Source organism: Delphinapterus leucas, chromosome 19 (genome assembly GCF_059928025.1).
Source record: "Delphinapterus leucas isolate spDelLeu-1000000601 "Yukka" chromosome 19, BTC_Dleu_Yukka2, whole genome shotgun sequence".
Taxonomy (NCBI): Eukaryota; Metazoa; Chordata; class Mammalia; order Artiodactyla; family Monodontidae; genus Delphinapterus; species Delphinapterus leucas.
The window spans coordinates 13,922,395-13,944,359 of NC_143147.1; the positions used below are offsets into that span (position 1 = coordinate 13,922,395).

At 56.2% G+C, this 21,965-nt stretch overlaps 1 protein-coding gene across 1 annotated transcript in view; it reads right to left on the reverse strand.

Annotated features, from left to right (window-relative positions):
- Nucleotides 1-21,965, reverse strand: part of NTN1 (netrin 1) — a 182,099-nt gene that overhangs the window by 48,899 nt on the left and 111,235 nt on the right. Inside the window, exons 2-4 of the mRNA XM_022595418.3 lie at nucleotides 18,979-19,167; nucleotides 3,887-4,036; nucleotides 598-651 (exon numbers count right to left, since the gene is read on the reverse strand). Coding sequence (XP_022451126.1) covers nucleotides 598-651; nucleotides 3,887-4,036; nucleotides 18,979-19,167 — 393 coding nt within the window. The remainder of the gene's footprint in view (nucleotides 1-597; nucleotides 652-3,886; nucleotides 4,037-18,978; nucleotides 19,168-21,965) is intronic.

Below are 21,965 nucleotides of genomic sequence, written 5' to 3' on the forward strand. Positions count from 1 at the left end.
GGTCGCACCACACAGCAGGCAGGGTCTTAGTTCCTCGACCAGGGATCGAACCTGCACCCCCTGCGGTGGAAGTGCGGACTCCTAACCACTGGACCACCAGGAAAGTCTTTTTTTTTTTTTTTTCCCCAGGAAACTCTTGATTTCAGTTAGAAGGAAGGGACAGTGAGGGGGTGAGTCTCTTCCTGTCCCGATTCATGCCCTCCCCCAATTCTGTTTGTGGACCCCAGTGCTCTAGAATGCCTTTTTCATCCCCACCACCCGTCTCCTTCCTCCTCTGCAACCCCGAAAGGAGTCACCCCCAGCTCAGGTGGCCCTAGACTGGAAGGCAGCTTCTTACCCTCGCTGGCTGAGCAAGAGGAATGTGGCTTTGAGGGTCCCAGGCTTGGGAGACAGGCTAGCCTTAGGCACCATTCTTGGAAGGGACATCGCAGAAAAATGCCCTGTGGCTCCATCATCCTCAATCCAGCCCAGGGGTACCACTCATACCAGCCAGCACCCTGATGCTGGTTCAGAGGAGTCTGGCCCCTCTAACCCCCTTCCCCAGGCCCCACCCCACCCTACGGCAAAAGCAGGAAGGCAGCAAAGGGGGAAGCCTACCTTCGGGCTCCTCCACGCTGCTGGCTGCAGTGGTCGGCGGTGCCACGGGGATCTCTTTGTGGGGTTCAGGGTGGGAGGAAGGGGAAACAATAAGAACATGTTAGAGAAGAACGAGCACAGTGCAGACTCCTCCCAACCTTCCTGGGCCCTCCCTCCCAGCCCCACTCCTCGCCCCAGCAGAGGATGGTCAGGGAGGAAGGGAAAGCCGGCGTGAGGGCCCGGGCACCCTACCTGTTCTCTTCTGGAAGCCATCCCTCCACCTGGCAGGGACAGGAGCGAGGGGAAGGCAGGACCCTGACCCCTCTGCTGTCTGCATGTTGTTGACTCACCTCGGCCCCTGGGGCAGAGAGAGGGGTTCCCAGGGCCCCCTGCTCATCACGATGGGGCTGCGTGGCCCGGTCTGACCTTGACTCACTGGCGGGGAAGGGGGTCCATGGCAGGGGTGGCATGTGAGGGGCTGTCTTCCATGTGCAGAGAGGGGCCTGCACCCCTGGCCCAAGTTCCCCCGGGCTCACATCTCGCATCTCACAAGCTAAGGCATTTTCTCGGCGGACAGAAAAGACTGACAGTACAGAAGACCGTAGGGCCTGACAGAAGCATGTGCTTTTTTGTGACCATTCCTCTCCTGCCTAGAAAGGCAACTAGTTTCTCTACAAGCTCCCACCCGGTGCTCAGAAAAGGTGAGGAACTTCAGCCAGACTCCGGAAGACCCAGGCTTCACGTCTCCGGCTTCCTTTCTAGACGAGGCCAAACCACGAGCCGAAAGTCCCTGAGGGACAGGGGCTCACCTCCCCTGCTGAGTGACCATGTGAACAGGGGGTCACAGAGGCCTCCACGAATCCCACTGATTCTGGCCACCATCTGACTATTAGGGGTAAGACCTCCCTCGGACCCCCAGACTCTAGGTCAGCTGCGATCTGAGGCTTGGGGGGGTCGAGATGGAATACCCGGGCCTGGGGGCAAACGTGAGGGTCACCCACAGAAGCCAGCCTCTGCACCTTCAGAAGGAACAGGCAGAAGACCCAGCCCTCGATCCGGAGTCAAATCTTGCTCTCGGGTGATTTTATCAGCGACAACAAGCCACAGGTGCCCCGTCACAGCAGCTCATTAAGAAGCCGGGCCTCCTAGCAGGCCCTCTCTGAGCCTTCCTGAGCTACCTGGCCCAGCAGGAACATTCCAGAGAGAAATGCAGACAGCCCAGCCTAATCTTACAAGTCCAGGAATGGGGCTGGGGCCAGTGGCCATGGAGGCACCCTGGCTGCCCAAGCCCAGCTCCTTAGGCCTGGCTCTGGGACGTGAGCAGAGGGCCCTGGGGCTCCCAGAGCTGTTGCGAATCAGACACAAGTGTCCGAGGCACTGTCTGGGCACCTGTAGCCTGATGCCGGCAGATGGAGACCTGGGTCCTCAGGTCCTTGGTGGGAACGCTCTCCCCAGCATCAGCCCGCCCTTTGCGAGAGGAAGGGAGACGGTACAGAGCATGTTAGAAAGTGATAGTTCCAGTCTCCCAAGGTTTCTGTCCCTAATCATGAAACATCAGCTCCATGTCAAGGCCTTTCCCCCTGGGGATTTGAAATGTTGGTTTCAGCCATTTCTGGGAAACCCAACAGCTCCCGACTCCCTTTAAAAGGGAGACCTCACTTGCTCCCTTCATGTTTTCGTAAGCCCAGATGGTGGTGCTAATTTCCTCCCAGCTTTCTAAAAATGTTCACCGTACAGCTTTTTGGATGGACGGAAAAGAAAGACTCTTGCAAGCTGTGAGACCCTGACAATTAGATGTCGTGAAAACTCATTTCAACCTTCTCTCCCCTGTATGGATACAAGCTCAATATCCCGTGGCTTGAATTTACGTTATCCGCTGTTACTGGACCCCTGCCAACAAGGAAACATCTCCTGATGTAGAAACTGGTCAGAAAAGCTGCTGGAACCCACACGGCTCGTCGTGTCCTGGACGTGAGGCCGCACCCGAGTCGGGCAGCTGAGGTGTTGGGGGTTTAAGGCTCCTGCCCGGTGTGAGAACATTCCCTGCAAGATCTAGGGGGTCACTCCAAGAAGCCCAAGCAGCTGCCAGGCTGAGGGGTCCCCACCCTCCTGCTTCTGCCTCGGGTTGTTTGTTCCAAGCCCCTTGTGCCTGACCTGAGAAGCCAGTGCCCACCCAGAGCTACAGGACGCTGGAAGACCACAAGCAGGGGTCGGCCGACTTCTCCTGCCAAGGGCCAGCTCGCAAAGACTTTAGGCCCTGCAGGTCGTAGGGTCTCCGTTGCAACTACTTAATTCTGCCATTAGAGCCCCAAAGCAGCCACAGGTAGCGCGGGCGCAAGTGGGCATGGCTGGTCCCATAAAACTTTATTTATGGACACTGAGCTTTTCCTTTCATATCATTTTCGCATGTCATAAACTAGTAATATTTTAATTTCTGTTTCAGTCATTTTAAAAAGGTTAACAAGAAACCCAAAACCCCATCGAGCCACATAAAAACAGGCAGTGGGCCAAATCCCCGAGCAGAGTGTGCTAACCCCTGCTCCAGAAAAAAAGCCTTATCCTTGGTGTCTGCCTAGTAGGCTAGGATTCACGCGTTCCTCCCCCTCCTTTCTGGGTGCGGGTCAGCCCTGCACATGGAATCAACGAGGCTGAGGCCAGGGGGCCAGCACCCAACCAGGCCTGACTTCCAACCAGGGCTAATCCAGCTCATAACACCTACGCAATCCTATCAGTTGTCAGATGTTAAAACTCTTCCGAGCCAAGGCCTCTGAGCGACCCCCCCACCTTGCTCACGCCCCGCCTCAAGTTCCAGCAACTAAGGGGCCGACAGCTGGCCTGCCAGGGCCTCTAGGACCCTCATGGAGGGCTGCCACCCTTCCGAAGGGCGCATGGGAGCCGTGCCGGCTTCTCTCAGAGGCCTTGTGGAGTCCGTCCTTTCAGTTCTGAATCTGCCAGGGGCTGGGGATCCTGGAATTCCAGCAGCAGCAGTGGCAGCCCCTGACCCAGGCCCCGGCCCAGGGTCATGGTGGAACATGGGAACAGGACCTGGGCTGAGGAGAGGGGCTTGCTTCCCCCCATCACCCCACACCCTGGGAGCAGGAGACTCTTTTCAGGACAGAGAGCCACAAATGGGCTGGCTCTGCGGAGACCCCCGCAGCCTTGGGGGTCTCACACAGGCTCCCCGAGCGCAGAGGGCCACCTCAGGGAGCACCACCCCCACTGGATGCGGGTGACCCGTGTCCGGGAAGGGCCCCCCAGCCCCGAGCCCGCACCCGACCCCAGCCTGCAGGAGGAGGGTGCCCTGGCATACTTATGCAGGGGGCGATGGGGGAGCGGCTCTGTTGGTAGCCCTTGGCACAGCGGTTGCAGGTGATGCCGGTCACACCATCCTTGCAGGGGCACTGGCCCGTGGTCTGGTTGCAGGTTTTGCCAGCGGCGCCCACAGGGTGGCAATCGCAGGCTGTGGAGAGCACACGACAGGGGGGTCAGAGGCGGGGGTGGGGGTGGGGAGTGGCCAGAGCACACCCTCCCCCCCAGGGTCCTCCCCACCCAGTGGCGCCCCGGACCCCATCCCAGGGGAAGAGCAGGGCTGGGGGAGCCAAGCCCGCACACATTCCAGAAGCTCTGATGCCTGCCCACCTGCCTACCTGGAAACAGGGGAATGAGAATCAGAACGGGCTGACTTGAAAGCACCGTCTGGGGGGGCAAGGGTGAAGTGCGGGAGCCCCTCCGAAGCCCCGGGAGGAAGGTGTGCACAGCCCACGGGTTGAGCGTGAGTGCAGGAGTCAGAACTGGGGGTACGCCTGCCCCCCACAGGCTGCTTTGTGCCCTGTCACTCCTCTGCCCCAGCCCGCTCCTGACCCTCTGGGTGGGAAGGACAGAGTGTGGGACGTGATGGAGCCCCGGGGTTTGCCAGGTCAGGGGAGTCACCGAGGGGGTGTGACCTCCCCCGCAGGCTGCGGCCTCCACTCTGCTCTGTCCATCCACCCTGATTGGCAGCCAGGCGGAGTCTGAGACACAGGCTTCTGGATCACAAAGCCCGTCAACTGTAGCGCTAGGAAGAGTCACAGCGATCATGGAAAGACCCCGATTTAATGCGAAGACTCGAAGGTGAAGGAACCCCCAGGACCTTGCAGCAAAGGAATGGCCGAGCTGGGAGGTGCCGCGAGGCCCTGATTCTTAGGCCAGCCGCTGCTGTACCCCACATCCCTCCTCCTAATTTGGACCGGGCTGAAGAGCTGGGATTGCCCACCCTATCACACTGCACCCTGAGGCTCCCTCCCTGTGTTCCAAGGACCCAATCCCAGTGATGGAATGGCCAGAGGAGTTTGAGGGAACATCCCCCCTATTACGGACTGCATGACTGTGTCCCCACCTGCAGGTTCATATGTTGAAGCCCTAAGTCTCAATGTGATGGTATTAGGAGGTGGGCCCTTCCCTTGGGAGGTAATTAGGTTTATTTATTTATTTATTTTATTTTAAAAAGTATTTATTTATTTTTGGTCGCTTTGGGTCTTCATCGCTGCGTGCGGGCCTTCTCTAGTTGCATTGAGCAGGGGCTACTCTTCGTGCGCGGGCTTCTCACTGCAGTGGTGGTTTCTCTTGTTGCGGAGCACGGGCTCTAGGCGTGCGGGCTTCAGTAGTTGCGGCACACGGGCTCTAGAGCGCAGGCTCAGCAGCTGTGGCGCACGGGCTTAGTTGCTCCGTGGCATGTGGGATCTTCCTGGACCAGGGTTTGAACCCGTGTCCCCTGCATCGGCAGGCAGATTCTTAACCACTGCGCCACCAGGAAAGTCCCCGGTAATTAGGTTTAGATGAGGTCATGATGGGATTAGCACCCTTATGAGAAGAGGAAGGAGAAAAGATATCTCTCTACACAGCAAGAAGGCAGTGGTCTGCAAACCAGGAAGCAACTGTCGTCAGACACTAAATCCGCACGCACATCGATCTTGGACTTCTCCGCCTCCAAAACTGTGAGAAGTACCTGGTGTCGAAGTCACCGGTCTATGGTGTCTTGCTATGTCAGCTAGCGGAGTAAGATTGCCACCAACTCCACGATGCTCGGGCAAGAACTGTGGGACCTGCAGACACAGGTCACCTGCCGCCCTGGATGGACCTAGGCCGTTGACTCAGCGCGGGGAGGGAAGTGGGGGCAGGATGGAGGAGGCCAAAGTTCTCCCCGGATCCCTGGGGCCCCCCTTGCCCTCCCCGCTCCCTCTCCCCAGGGAAGCCTGGGGAGGGTGGAGAGTCGTCTGCAGGAGGGCATCCTGCAGCAACTTCACTTGGTGCCAGAGTTGCTCTGTTTCTATTCCCAATGGGAAAAAAATATGCTAGGGAATAAGTGAGAGCAGAGCTCCCCAAAGAGCTAAACTAGCACCTCCCCAGCTGCACTGCTCAGTGTGAGGGCAGGAGGCCGAGGGTGAAGATGTGGCCTCTCCCAGCCGGCCTCGGGCCCCGGGAGAGGTTGGGGAGGAGAGTTAGCAAGAGAAAGGAGGAGTGGGGAGGGGCAGAAAGGAGAGGAATGTGAGGAATTGTTTGTCAAAGTTGTGTCTGGACACGTGAGAGCTGCTGGAAACTCTGGGAGCGGGGGTCCTGGCCGCGGGGTGCTCCGTGTCAGGTGAGAGGACAGGCCTGGGGGAGGACGTGGAACTGTCCCAGTCCTGCCCCTGTAGACAGCAGCAAATCTTTCTGTTAGAAACTTGTCTAAAATCTACGCTAAGTTCAAGCTCATTTCCTATTGGTTTTTTCTTCTTCTTCTTCCCTTTTTTCACTCAGTCCTGATGCATGTTGTGAATGACGATGTGAGGAGCGGATGGTGGGAGACGACCTCTGACCTTAGATCCATCCCTGTGATGGGAAGGGTGACGGGGCATGGACAGCGTCTCTGAGCTGGCCTGGCGACAGCAGAGGGCCACAGCACAGGACCCTGGCGTCCCAAGCCCCTGCCGCGGCTGTGGGCACCAGGCAGATGTGGAGTCCCGAGGCTCCTGCCAGCTGACCTCGCTTGGCCAGCCTCGCAAGCCTGTTGGTAATCCTAAAACCCGGGCCAAAACGTCCTCCCCTCCGTGCTGACAGAGCGCAGCTGCGTGCCAGTAACTTCTGGGCCTTGGACTTGGCTGGGAGGAGATCACCAAAGGTTACTTGGTCCCTGGAGACTCAGAGCCAAGTCACCCGCAGGCCCAGGTCGTCTTTACCGAGGCAGGAGCCAGCCCGGAGCAGAATCTGGGGGGAGCAGCGTGCATCGCCCTCACCCGAGGCCCTTCGAAGCTGGTGACTCCTTAACCCCCCAGGCTGGTGGGCTGCCGGGCACCAGCTGAGGTCAGCAGAGCTGCGGGCCACCCTGGGTGATGGCAAGGCAGAGCGTCTGCTTCATGGAGCAGGCACATCCTTAGGGCCATCCTTCGGGCGCTTCGCTGTGTGGTTTCCACATCTTTCTCCCGGGACTCCGCAAAGACGCTGACCGACTGGCCCTTCGTCTCACAGAGGCAGCAGGCTGACTGTGCTTCCTCGAAAACCACTGTTCCAGGAAGAGAAGCCAGCAGGGTCCCACAGGGTGGGGGGCCTCAGAAGGCTACTCAGGTCACGTCCAGGGCGGTGGGACCATCCCCAGGGGTGGAGCGCTCCTGCAGCACTGGCCTGCCACCCGGGCGCCTGGGAACACCTGAGCACATCCACTCTCCCATATGTAATGCTTCTGGCCCTCACATCAGCCTGTGAAATCAGCAAGACCCTACAGAGGAGGCCACGGACCGGGAGACAGAAAGCACCTGATCTCTGAGCACGTCACCGAGGGCCCTCACCCTCTAGACTGCCCCTCTGTGCTTCTTGTTCTGCAAGGAGAAATACACAGCACACTTCCCTGTCAAAACTAAGGCCAGGTGACATCCCTTATGTGCAGCTGAATGCAGTCCCAACACAGAGACTTGCATTACACTCATTCTCAATTCCAAGCTAAACGGCCCCAAAGTAAAGACTTTTCCCAAAAGCCCATGAATAAGGAAAGCCTAACTTATACCCTCTGTGCAAAGAAGGGTGAGCTTCAAGGTGTGAAGAGAACTGATGGATAACAACAGCCCACAGAGGATCCTCTACAGCCTTGGACCAGGGAATCCAGCTAGCGGTGTCATAGGAAGGGGGCCTGAGCTGCCCACATAGGAGGCCCCAGCCCTGGTCCTTAGGGAGAGAAAGGCAACGGGATCCTGCCATATCCCTACAACCCCCAAACACACCCAGACACACAAACACACGTAGATTCCTACAGGCTCTCACGCACGCACACACACACAGCGCCACAGTGGGCAGGGGAGCGGATGGGGACAAGCTGAGCTGGGAGGATGCAGGTGTGAGGCAAGTGGAAGTCTCTTCCTTGGCAGGAGGTCTGGTTAAGGGGACAAAGTGAGAGCCTCTCTGATTCTTCCGAGAACGAGGTCTGGGTCCGAATGTCTTTTGCCACAAGAAGCCCATTTGGTGACTCCCGTTTCCTGGGAAGTCAGCAACTCCTTTACAGAGGAGGTCAGGCCCTTCCCCGGGAGGTCACCCGTGTGCACGCAGCAGGCAGCACCTGGTCCTGGGAAACAGTCTACTGGAGGGTTTTTCCATGAAGAGGAAGGTGAGACCAAGCGGAAGCCCAGGCCCCTGAGAAGGTGGCCGGGTTAGGTTTCTCACGAACACGTGGGCTGGAGGGCCTCCTGGCGCAAGGGAGAACACAGACTGTCCTTGCTCTGGGTCATCGGCCAGAAACGAACAGCTCAGGACACACAGATGGTTTCAGATGAGTGTCAAGAGACCCAGGTCTGACCCTGCCCTGCCAGTAATGCTGTGTGACCCTGAGCTAGTGCCTCACTCTTTCTGAGCCTCGGGTGACTCATCTCTAAGGCAGGAGGTCTATAACTTGCACTAAAGTTGCTTCCAACTCAACAGGCTAAGATCCAGGGCAGTGGCCTGTCCCCTGGGCCCGTCACCCCGACTGCCACAGTCCATTGCAGTGTCCTGGCCCAGGAGTCTAGGAAAGTGCTCTTGCTGCCGGGCACACACCAGGCCCTGCCTCCACACCCATGGGCCACCCCACCCGACACCATGACCTGCTGCACTGGGCCAGAATCTCCTCTCTGAGATTCGGGTCGTCAGCTATGAGAAGTGTATCAGGGTTGCTGAGAGCCCCTGCAAAGCTGATCTGGAAGGCAGGCCGGTGAAGCAGTTATCAGGACCCCCGTGATGGCCAGGGTCCCTCTCAGCTCTGATCCGTGGTTGCTGGTCCCGAGCAGCTGCCTTTCCTGCTCTCTCTGACACTCTCTGTCCTGGATCCCTGAAGGCCCACAGCTCCCATAAGGAGGAGAGGCATGCCTGGGGCTGGCCCCTCTCCACTGCAGCTCAAGCCCTGGCTCTGGAAACCCATCCTGGGTTCCTATCAGGACATCTACCTGCTTTTCCTGAGGACCCGGCTCCAGGGGCCCTCAAATGGCAGTGATCCCAGGACACATGTGTGTGGAGGAGAGGGGAGTGAGCCTGGCACCCAGACCCTCTGGAGCAGCTCCAGACAGGAGGGGGAGAGAAAACCACCACAGCACCGAACCGAACCTCAGATGTCTTCACGGCCACCACCCAGGCCTCCAGCCAGTTGTGAACTCGTGTTATGAACTGAATGATGTCCCCCCCAGAATTCAAATGCTGGAGTCCTAACCCCAGTCCCTCAGGATGTGACTGTGCTCACAGACAGGCTCTTTAAAGGGGTGATTAAGGTAAAATTCAGTCACTGGGGTGGGCCTCAATCCAGCATGACTGGTGTCCTCGTAAGAAGAGGAGACGAGAACACAGACACACCCAGAGGGAAGGCCACGTGAGGACACAGGGAGAAGACGGCCGTCTTCAAGCCAAGGAGAGGCCTCAGGAGGAAACAGGCCTGCGGCCACCCTGGTCTTGTGCTTCCAACCTCCAGAGCAGTGAGAAATAAATGTCTGCTGTTTGAGCTCCAGGCCTGTGGTACATTGCTCTGGGCCCCTGAGCACACTCACAGCTTGTGTGCAGCCTCAGGAAAGCGTCTTCTTCCCGAGGGGCTCTGCCCAGGCGCGTCCCGGGCCTCAGGAGAAGGCAGACTGTCCTGCCACTCGACCAACCAGCCTGGGGGCCCTCTCACGCCACGGCTCCCCTGTGGAAGTCGCTGCCTCTGCTGGGGGATGGAAGCTTTCTCCAGGTAGGCCGCGTATCTGAGGGCCCCTGACACCCCAGCAGGCCGGCGGAGCAGATATCAGGACCTCCGTGACGGCTAGGGTCCCTCCCAGCTCAGATCCCACAACAGTTCCTCACTGACCCATCCACCTGAGGGCCATCTGCAAAAGGGCGGCCCACGCGGGACTCAGGCGGGGAGCGTGCTGGGTGCCCAGGCTGAGCGGGAGGCTGGCACCGGGTCAGAGGAGCGAGGCTGCACCGTGAGCTTCTCCAGGGGCCCTGCCCATGGGCGGCGTCGTCCTCGCCCGCCCCGTGCGTGCGGGGAGCCTGCCATTCCCGTCCTTTAAGAATAAAGTGCCGAACGCCAGGTGCTGGATGCAGCCCTTCCCAGCCAGGGTCTGACGGAAACGCCCCTTCCAGTGCCCACAAGGCCTCGGGGCTGCAGAGGAAAGCGTCAGGGAGAGAAACCGCCCGGCCCTGAATCGGGGACACTGCCGTCAGTGAGCATCGTTAGAGACGGTCAGGGGGTCCCTGGGACTCCAAGGTCTGCAGCCTATAGGCCCGAGGTCCTCCTCTGCCCGTGGCACTGGGTTAGGGTGAAACACCCTTCTCTGCTTGGAGTGATACTTGTCTGTGTACCTGGACCCCATCCACAAAGAAAGCGGGGGCGGGCGGGGCCCTGTTACGTGGACCAGGCTGAGCTCCTGCTGCTGTGGGGGGAGGCGGGGGGGGGGGAGGTGGGGGGAGGGGAAGGGAGAGCAGCGTGCTCTGTGCCGGTGAGGGTTTGTGCGTGAAGACAGAAAGGGCCAGAATCTTCAGAGAAAATCAAGTCCAGATCCAAAGGCTTCCCATGTCTCTTGCATGTGTGCTGGGCCTCTTTGGGGAAGCCTGGTGGGACCCCCCAGAGGTGGCGCTTGGGGGAAGGACACATGTCAGGGACTAAGGGGTGTTCTCCACTCCCCAGTAGGGTAAGGAGGATGGACCCCGAGAAGAGCAACGTGGAGGCTGGCCGAGATGGCTGGGGACTCCCGAAGGGAAGGGACTCGGGTAAGGTGCAGACAGTGGGTGGCGCTCGGAGAGGCGGGCTGGGGGCGGGGCAAGGAGAAGGAGTGAATGCTGACCCCAGGGGGACTGGTCCCTTTGTGAGCTCAGAGCCATGAGGAATGGGAGACAGGGGACCAGGAGGTCCAAAGTCAGCATCACAGAGCCCTACGGAAGCAGCTCGTCATCGCCGCCATCATCATTTCATTCACACACGGTCAAGTTCGCTTTCTGTGGCGTCCAGTCCTACGGGCTTTATCACATGCACAGGGTCCTGTAGCCACTACCACACTCAGGACACAGAACAGCCCAAGTCTCCCAAGCAACCCCTGTGCTCCTCCTTTGCAGCGAGGCCCCCGTCCCTACTCCTGGCAGCCCAGGATCTATTCTCGGTCCCTACAGCTTTTCAGACCATCTTATTCTGGGATGTACCCTATGTAAAATATATGGAGGTACCGCATGTTCGGTGAGGTCACACAGTAGGTAATCTTTTGAGATTGGCCTCCTTTACACCCAATGAATTTGAGATGCGTCCACGTTGCTGTGTCCGTCAACAGCACGTTTACTTGCATTGCTGAGTCGGATTTCACGGTACGGGTGCACCACTGGCTGTCCATTCACGCACTGAAGCATAGTTGGGTTGTTTCCAGCTTTTGGCAGTTGCGAATAACTCTGTTATCAACATCCATGTGCAGGTTTTGGTGTGGACACAGATTTCGTTTGTCTGGGATAAATGCCTAGGGGAGGCATTGCTGAGTATCACGGCAGGTCTATGCTTAACTTTGTGAGACACTGACAAATGTTTTCCGGAGCAGCTGTGCCATGCTGAATTCCCCAGCCGTGTGCGAGAGTTCCGGTTGCTACACACCCGCGCCAGTGCTTGGGACTGTCAGGACTTTTTATTTTCAACATTCTAATAGGTGGGTAGTGGCATCTCGCTGTGGTTTTAGTCTGCATTTCCCTAATGCAGACAGATGATGGTCTGGGTATTTATTTGCCATCCCTGGATCTTTGCTAAGTAGCTGTTCAAGTATTCTGCCCCTTTCTAGCTCAGTGGTTGGTTGTCTTATCGTGGAATTCTGAGAGTCCTCTACACAGCCTGCATTCAAGTCCTTGGTCGGATATGCGATGCACAAATGTTTTCTCCCATCTGCGGCATGTCTCACAGCAGGAGCTTCTTACAAGGTAAGCCAGACGCATCACTCCAGTCACTTGATCCTCAGCCCCCCAGTAGCACCCACTGCTCTTGGAACGGGCCCCCTCCTCTCTGCCCTCGTCGCCTCCCTTCTGACAGAGAGCCCTCCAACCCTCACCTGCTTCCAGGCAATGGTACCGCTCCTCCCTCAGTGCCCCCCTGGCTGTTTGCTCCTCACACCCCAGGTCTCATCTCAAAGTCCATCCCATCCCCAGAGGTCCTCCCGGGATGCCCTGTAGAGCAGCTTCCCCCTCCCCTCCCCTGCCCTGCCGCCAGTTACACTCTCTCCTTCCACCTTATTTATTTCCTCCATGTACCTCACCACAGTCTGTAACCCTCCTCTGCTTACTTTTTCTTCTCTATCGTCAACCTCCCTCCAGAACACAAGCTCCAGGGGTACGTGTCTGTCCTGGTCACCACCGTACCCCCAGTTCCACGTGGAGCAGGCGATCCATGAACATGGGCTGAATCAACGCACACGCTCAGAGCCAATGTGCCACCCTCTCCGTGGGGAAGAGGCCGTTTCACGGACCCTGTGACTCTGGAGGAAAGTAGGAGGGGCACAAGGCGAAGACCTTCCCCTCACAACCGAGGTCACTCCCCACTCCTAAATTCTCCGTGCTAATGAGGGGGCGAGGATAATTTAAATCCACAGATTAATCCACAAGCTTCATCTCAGCTGTCTGGGTCCGCCTCCTCCGAGGCTCTGCTTTTCTTTCTCTCAGCAGTTGCTAACGAGGCACAAAAGAAGAAACATTTCAAGCTGCACGACCTCTCTTTCAGATCAAGGTGCAGACGGCAGGAAGTGGAAAGGGGGAGCCCCATCATCCCAAACTGGATTACGACCCTCCGTGATGTAGTTAACTATAGTCTTCCTGCACCTGATTTACAGCTGAGGGGAAAGGCACAGGTCCTACAGGTCGTTCCGTGTGTGTGTGTGTGTGTGTGTGTGTGTGTGTGTGTGTGTGTGTGTGTGTGTGTGTGTGTGTGTGTGTGTGTGTGTGTGTGTGTGTGTGTTGTCTGCATGCACAGGCTCAGGTAGGCGGGCAGGGGCTGGACAATGCAGTGGGGGAGGTGCTGGAGCACCTGATGTCCAACAGTGAGGACCAGTTCGGGCCTTGCATCCACCTTTCAGCCCCAGACCCATCGGGAGCCCCTCAGATGCTGCAGGTCTTTCTTAGCAGCACCTTCAGAACTGCGTCCGGATGCACACAGCCCTTCCCCACCTTCTCCGCTCAGGGCCTCCGCCTGCTGGCTGCCGGACACCCATCTCTGCCGTTCCAGTCGTTTGTCAGTTTTGCTCCCAAAGCGTGTAAATCCTTTATCAAGGGTGTGCAACGGCGTTAGGGCAAATGCCTGGGGCCCTGCCCAGTCTGGTGGGAATCGGTCTTCAAGTGCACGTGTCCCAGGGCTGAGACCCTCAGGGGAGAGGGCTCGACCGTCCTGTGCACCACACTCACCGAAAGAACTAAGGCCACAGGGAGCCAAAGGAATGGTCTCCATCCACTTGGTGTGCACACTGGCAATGGCAGGGGCTCTGGTTACTCTTTCTCCTCTTGTACTAATAATCGTAACAGCTCACCAGTATGGCGTGCACGCCATGTGCTGGGGACCTCCTCTGCATCATCTCATTTAATCGACACCATAACCCTAGGAGGGAGGAGGGACTATTATTATCCCCATTTTCAGATGGGAAGACTGAGGCACCGAAGACTAAATACCTTGCCTTGAGGTGGAATCTGAACCCTGGTCTCAATAACTCCAAGTTCCATGCTTTTAAAAGCTCTTCATCCCTAGCCTGTGGCTGGGGTAACCTGCTGCTCTTCCAGTAGCAGAAGGTATTTCCCAAGTAAAATGCCCCTGTTAACTGGGGGCCTGCAAACATCAGGAGGCTTTTCTGTTCGGACCGGGGACCCCGGGCATCCTCTAGGAGAGTTCATGTAAAATCAGGATGAGAGCAAGCTTCAGAGACAAGGAGACTGACACCCAGGGAGGTGAAGAAACTGGCCAAGTAGGCCCAGGGGAATGAGACGGAGGGCTGGGCCTGAAAGACCCCACTTCAGAGCAGGGCACCGCAAGGGCCAAGTCACAAGATGGGAGACTCTCTTCATTTGTAAAGACCTTAGGAGAAAACCACCTCCACCCGATTTCCTGGCTCTGCCAGCTTTTCCAAGTTCCCGGGTCACAAACTTCACTTACACAAGACATTGTCCTATTGGATCAGGGACCCATAATTTTTTTTTAATTTATGATTTTTTTTTTAAAAAAAGAGGATGTGTTATGTGGAATGCCAAAGCTGTATGGGGCTCAGAGACCGTAAATCTGAATATGATTTCATAGATGAGGAGACCGAGGTCCAGGGAGGTCCCATGACTTGCGTGATACTCTCCGGGCTTTGAGCCTGGAGCAAATCTGGAGATCAGGATTCTGACCCCCACGTTCCCAGGGAACAAGGAAGGCTGCACCAACACAGGCCACAGCTGGAGCTGAGCCCTTCCATGAGGATTTCCTCTCCTCTGACTGTCTCTCTCGCCTTGGGTGCTGGCTTTGTGGTCCCTGCCCTCTAAGCTGGGAGCCGCTCCAGCCACTGAGAACCTTCCTGCCAAGATGACCAAGGCTTTTCCCTGTACCTCCCAAGATGATGCTAGGAAAAGGAAATGTGACGAGGAGCCCACACATCGAAAGGGCATCTCTGAGGCTTTTGTCCGCTGCATGGACACTAGCTTAGAGTCAGGAAGGGGTGGAGGTCCCAGGTTCCTAGCTGTGCAGTGACTAAATCCTCAGACCACCAGATCTAGACATACACACATGTGTATACACACACACACACACACACACACACACACACACACAATGAAGCAGTAATGACTGTCCAATCCCAGCCTTCGTCTGGACACTGGAGCATCAGGCTGGATAACTAAGCTCCCAGCCGTACCAGCAAGATTTAAATTTTCACAATTTTAAACACACACACCCCTCTGCCCAGTTTTCATCAAGAGAGCCATTAAAACATAAGGCTCTCCCCTCTAAAGAATAAATCCTAGGTCACCTGTGAATATCCCCTTTCTCAACACAAGAGCAGGTCACTGTGCTCATTTCTTTTTCTCCCACCGCCCTGGCTCTCAGCCTTGGCTACACATCAGAGTGGTTGGGGAGGCCAGGGCGTGGCCCAAAATGATCGATTCCTCCCCAACCCTTGGCAGAGCTGCTGGAAGAAACAGGGGTGGATGGGAGCGGCAAGCAAGCCCTGGCAAAGCTGGTGTGGACCATCTCAGGGTTCTGCCCACTGCTACCCGCATCTTCTGAGGACTCGGGCACCTTCTCAGCAGCCTGCGATCAGCCATGGTGACCGTGGACTTGAAGGGGGCAGGTCAACGAGGAAAAGAAGCAGGCCGCTCTGAGCGGGGGCGCTAGATGCGGTGGGTAATTTCTTCATTCTCATCACAATTCGGTTCACGGGAGACTCCTGGAATGTCTTTATCCATCACAGATGGTTTGGGGAGATGATAAATTAATAGCGTTTAAAGGGAGGCATGGCTGAAATGGTTAAATGGTAGCGTCTTCTTGGCCGGCTCTAAAGAGAAAGGGCCCTCAAGTCCATAAAGAAGACAAATGGTAAACAAAACCGCCTATCTTTTGACAGATTCCAGAACGAGTATCATTCACACACCCTTCCGCAGAGAAAGGGGAGAAATTCATCTCGTCTGACTTTGTATAGGACAACAGCCCACGCCATAATAAGGCCTTCCCAGTGCTGTGAAATCGCGCTGAATAGCGGAGAGGGCAGCCGCCTGCTCCCTGGGCATGTTGATTACAGCCCTTTGTGTGCACCGGCCCTGCCAGCCCCAGTCTGGTAAGCTAGGGGAGGGGAGAAAGTGCCCAGCAAATTTGTTGCTATGAAACTTCCCAAATGGGGGAACGACATAATGACGTTTGGGATGGAATACCCTTGCTCCAAGCTGTCCTTGTCTGGGTCCACCCTGCTCTCAACTGAACAAGGTCGGGAGTCAGCCAACCACCAGCAGTGTATGGGTGGCCTCAGCCCCTGCCCGGGGCTCCTCCCAGACCCTGGGAAGTCGGGTCGGGGGTGGGGGTGAAGGGGCCCCAATAGCCATTCCCAAGCACCCTCAGGTCAACGGCCAACTTGAGTCAAGAGGCGCTGCTGGTTTGTCCCATTTCCCCCATGAAATGCATCTGAAACAGAGCAAAGAAGTGCAGCCTTCACCCGAGTGCTACAATAGGGCCAGGGCTGGGGGTGACTCCACATCTCCATGATTTTGGAAGCCCCTGAGAGCAAACCATGCTGGGACCAAATGCTTCCACTAAGGGAACCATTTCCTTAAACCATCCGACCCTGGGAAGACAAGACAGTGGCCTCCTCGGGGGCGGGGTGATGGAGAGACACCTGTCTGAAGATCTCAAGGGTACACATCCCCCTGCCGGCATCTGAACTCCTACAGCTGGTTCCCACCAAGATCTCAGGGTCTTTCTTTGCTGGGGGCACTGTGGATTCAAAGTTCCCACATCCCCTAAGGGGGTGACACCAGGAAAAAAAGAGCTGAGGGGAAAGATCTGGAACTTTCAACAGATGACTTCCCTCGCCAATGAAATGGCAAGACCTTTCAGGTCACATTCTTCTTCTCACCAATCAGAGAGCAGATCTTTCAGGCATTGTATGTTCTCACCAATCACAAAGCAGGGCCCTTCAGGCAATGCTCTGCCTCACCAATCAGGAGGCAGAATCTTTGAAGCACTGTCTTTCCTCACCAATCAGTAGGCACTGAGAGTCCCACCCTTTCCTGCCACATTTCCCCAGAAGGATAAGCAAGTGTCCTTCTGAGCAGATTCCATCCTTACATTTTCTCCTCTTCCATGGGTTCTTCTCCCAGCGTTACCACCAAAGCAGTTGCTGTCCAGGGCTGGGAGAAAGGACCCAGCCACCGAGGCTGGCCAAAGCATTTGAAATAAGACAGGACCACACCCTCATCTGCCTGCATCTGTCCCTCCTGGAAACCAGCAAAGGAAGCCGGCAGCTCCACACCATTTAACTAGAGCGGCAGAGCCCTGTAGGATGATCTGCAGGTTCCCAGGACCCCGTGGCCTCCTGACAGCTGGCTCCCAGCAGTGAAGGGCCACACACGGCCCTCGTCCCTCCCCACGGCAACAGAGGAAAGGGAGAGCAGGCAGATGGCAAGATGACCAAGGCCCTGCTCCTTCCTGACTCTCCAGGGGACATGCCTTTCCTGCTCTGACAGAAGAAACTGGTATGGCAGGAAGTGACCACTGCCTTTCCAGACACAGCCCAGACCTTCTCATCTGCGGGCACAGGGCTGCCCACCCGACTGGCCCCTGTTGATTAAATTTTCTTGGCCAAATCCCCACGAAATCTTTGTGCAACCAGTTGTTTACAAGACCCTGACTTCAATTTCTTCAGTAGAAGAGAGACAACAAACACTTGGGCACAAGGCGTTGGCTACCTTCCAACTACATTCTCTGAAAACCCAAAGCCCTCCTTCCATGGTGCCCCTGCCTTCCTGCCACCGTAGACGTTTCTTGGATTCCCTTTGCCCAGGTCACTTTCTCAGTCCCTGCTCAAAGTCTCCTGGGGGATTCTCACCTGATCAGTTGTTCTTTAATGTGGAAACAGCCCAGCTACCTTTACGCTTAAATTTCTCTCGGCAACCACCAGAGGCAGCCTTAAGCCCACGGATCTGGAAGGAGAGCTTGCTTGTGTGTTGGAAGCCATCCTATTCATCTCTGCTCATTTGGAATCCAAGGGATTTCTCTAGGAGGAGACAGACTGGGAACCTGTTTTTTGAAGAACAGCGTCCTGCACAAGCAGGGCCGGCTCATGGGCCCCACACTCAGAAGGGCACGCGCTTGGTTGAAACTCTGCTTGCCATTTTGAAATTCTTAGCAATTCCTGAACAAGAAGCCCCGTATTTTCATTTTGCACCGGGGCCCACGAATTATGTAATCGGTCCTGCACACAAGTGCCCAACATCTGGTGGATTTCCTGTTAAGAGGACGATACTTTGGCTTCATCCAAGGCTAAGCAGTGGCCATAGGAGGGTTTCTCTGCTGCAGCTCATCATCTGGGCATAAGTCTCCCATGGCTTGTGTCTCTCCGGTGTCAGGGTCTTTACAGACCCATGTGAGGACCCCAGCCATGATGGCTTGTGGCCCAAGAGCCCTAGAAGATAAATATGTTCTCAGAAAGCCATGCTCACAGGAAGCCGTGGCGCTAGGCCTCACGTTTTGGACCCGGAGCGTCCTGGTTCCTGGAATTCCCAAAAGCAAATGGGGGTGGGGGGAGAGCACTTCTCCCCTCCCCCAATGTCACTAAATTCCCTGGCATTTTTATCAATTCCTCTGAGTCATCTGACCATCGCTTCATTTTTGTTAGTGGGAGAAAACAAACAGCAAAAAGTTAAAACATTACCGCTTGCTTCAGTGAACAAAAAATAGAGTCCCCCATCTCCCTTTAATTTTTTGTCCTGAGAAGTGAAACTATTTGCAGGTGGATTAAATGTTCCTTCTGAGCCCCGCCCCCCCCAGCCCCCCAGTTGCCGACATCACAGTGAAGGTGCGCATCTGTGTGAGTGTTGGGGGCTGGAGGCGGGGGGGAGGCGGGAGCGGTGCGCACACATCCAAAGAAATGCATCTGCTTGGTTTTGGTGAAAGAGAGTCCTTTGTGCCGACCGTAAGCCCGTTGAACGTGACCCCCGCCCTGTGGTATGCGGCACACCTGTGCCGACGGAGGGGGCGGGGCGGGGCCCGGGAGCCCTGCACCCTCGCGGGGACCCCACCTCCTTTCTTCTCCCGGAGCCGTTTCTCCACTGCCCCTTTGTTCCGACTTACACCTCCAGATACCTGGGAGGCGTGCGTGCGTGCGTGCGTGCGTGCGTGAGATGATCTCAGCGTGGGGACTAGAAAAAAGAAACACCGGAGGAGAAGGGTTGGGGGGGGAGGGAGGGGCGGCCCAGGCCCGCCCCGCCTACCTTTGCAGGCCTTGCGGTGGGTGATGGGCTTGCCCAGGTCGCGGTAGTAGCCCTCCTTGCAGTAGTGGCAGTGGCGGCCCGCCGTGTTGTGGCGACAGTTGAGGCAGACGCCTCCGCTCTTGCGCCCCGACAGCTTGTAAAGCTCCATGTTGAAGCGGCAACGCCGGGCGTGAAGGTTGCAGTTACAGGCTACGGGAGACAGGGACGCGGGTCAGGAGCGGAGTCAGGAGGGGCGCCGGAGACCCCGTCCCCCCAGCTGCCCCTCCTCCAGTGCCGACCCTGAGACAGCCTTTCTTCCGGGAGCTTTTTCCTTGGCTCCCCTGTTTGCATTCATCAGCGGGTATTGACCACCTGGCAGTACCTGAACCGTCGCTAGCCGGCTGCTTCCCTCTCCAGTGGAGAGGTTTCATTTCCTTCAAAGGATCCCCACTCCCCCCGGCCCACACACCCATCACACGAGTCAGAGCTGGGGGATGCGGCTGGCATCCTCCTTGTGCCCAAATCCTGCTTGCTGTGGACTGAACTGTGTCTCCCCCCACCCCATTCATGTGCTGAAGCCCGAACCCCAGAACCTTGGAACGGGGCTGTATTGGGAGACATCTTGGTAGAGGACCTATCTTGGAAATGGGGTCTTTAAGGAAATGATTACATTAAAATAAGGACATAAGGGCTTCCCTGGTGGCGCAGTGGTTGAGAGTCCGCCTGCCGATGCAGGGGACGCCGGTTCGTGCCGCGGTCCGGGAGGATCCCACATGCCGCGGAGCGGCTGGGCCCATGCCCCATGGCCGCTGAGCCTGCGCGTCCGGAGCCTGTGCTCCGTAACAGGAGAGGCGCAACAGTGAGAGGCCCGCGTACCGCATAAAAAAAACAAAGGACATAAGGGTGGGCCCCAGTCCCACCTGACTGGCGTCCTCTTTTTATAAAGAGGAAGTCTGGACACGCAGAGAGCTGGCAGGGGTGCAAGTCAAGGAGAGAGGCCTCAGGAGAAACCAACCCCACACTTTGCTCTTGACTCCAGCCTCCAAATTATGAGAAATAAACGTGTGTTGGTTAAGCACCCCGGAGGCTGCCAACTTATCACCGCAGCCGGAGCAGACACTTGCACTGCTTCTGAGCAGCGCCTCTACCCACGCACGCTCCCCACTTCCCTGAGCTCCAGCCACTGGGCTGGACTCCCCTTTTCCCACGCCTCCTCCTGCCACTGAGGGCTCGGGGCCCCGCTGCACCGTCTCCCCTCCCACCATCAACTTGCATGACTTCCCACAGCGTGGTGGCCCACGCTCCTGGCTGCTGGGTCCTCTGGACAGGCCCTTAGCATCCTCCCCCCGGCCCTCCTCCTGACTAATCCTGCTTCCTTCTGCCTGTTCCCCACATGCTCCTCTGGACTCAGCACCCTTTTCCCTCTACTCTGACGCTGTCCCCAGTCTGCCTCGTCCACCCCTCACGGCAGTGCCCACCTCTGTGCTCCTGTCTCCCAAATCCACATTGCCGGCTTCTGCTTTGGGGACTCTATGTGGACCCTAAGGTGCCTTCCCCAGACCCATTCACTGCTCTCCATCCATCAGGCCTTGGCCCCTCTGTCACCCGAGCTGAGCCCTCCAAGCTCCCGACACCGTAAGCAGAGCAGGAGTTCTAAGCACATATCTGAAGATGTCCAGCACCTGTCTAAAATCTTTCAGTGGCTCCCCACTGAATAAAATCTAAATCATTTAACACGGCCTCCCGGGCTCTGAATAAACGGGTCCTGCTTCTCCCCCCGCCCCTCTGCCGTCGTTCTGATCACTCCCCTTTCTCCTCTTATGCTTCAAGCTGTATCAAACTTTGTCAGTTTCTGGACCATGCCACGCGTGAGGACCCCTCACCTGTCCGCTCTGTGGCTTTGCATTTGCCGTTCCTTGCCTCCTTGGACCCTCTGCTCTCAAGCCCCTTCCTCATCTGCCTGCATCCTTCTCAACCTCCGTGTCTTGGTTTCAATGTCACGTCCAGGCCCATCTTCGCCTCCGGCCAGCCTGGCTTGCACTCAGGGGGGTCTGAGCTCCCTAGGGATCCAGCACAGCCCCTACACAGCCCTCTTCATATCACCCTGTGACACTTCCCTGCTTCCCCTTTAGGCTTCTGACTCCAGGATGCCTCCAGCTTAAATCTGGCCTAATCTCGCTCACTCTACAACACCATTTGCCCTTGCTTTTGTGCTAAGCTTGTTTTAAATCACATTTTATGTAATTGTTAAAGAAACACACGCTTAATACCAGACACTTGAAAAACAAAAGCAGAAAAGTAAAAAAAAAAAAAAAAAACCACACTCAAATCTCCACCAACTGCTGTTAATACTGAGTCTCTCCTTGCAGGCTTTAATTAACATTTGCTCCGCTGTGGAGCTATTTAATTCTTTCCTACACACGTGGATCATACTTGTACCTCTCGCTTCCAAGCCAATCTTCTCATAATGATGAACATTTCTTTTTATGTCAGATAATGTCCTTCATAGTTTTGAAAGTCCTCCACCGTATGTATACACGGAATGGGCTCCTTGGAATCAGAAACTGGTGCGGTTAAAAGCACGGTCTTCCCAGGTTGGGTGGTTACTTCCAGTTTTTCACTATCACAAACAACACAGTGGTAACCACCTTTGAACATGCACATCTGTACTCTGCTCTGATGACTGTCGTATGGTAAATTTCTCAGGGCAGAATCGCCAGGTTAAATTTTGGTGTTCTCAACTCGGGATCTCAATTGCCCTCAAGAAACGCTGTCCTAGTTTACTCTCCCACCAGCAGGATATGAGAGTTCCTATTTCTCCACACCCTAGAAGAGAATAACAATATGCATTTGGTATCAGCGTTCTTTTTTTTTTTTTAGCCTTTGCCCATTCACCTGGAAAACACACACACACAATTTTAATTTGCATGGCATGTCTTTGATTACCAGTGAGACTGGACATTTCTCCGTGTGTTTGTTTTTCTATTTATATTTCTTTTTGTGTGTGT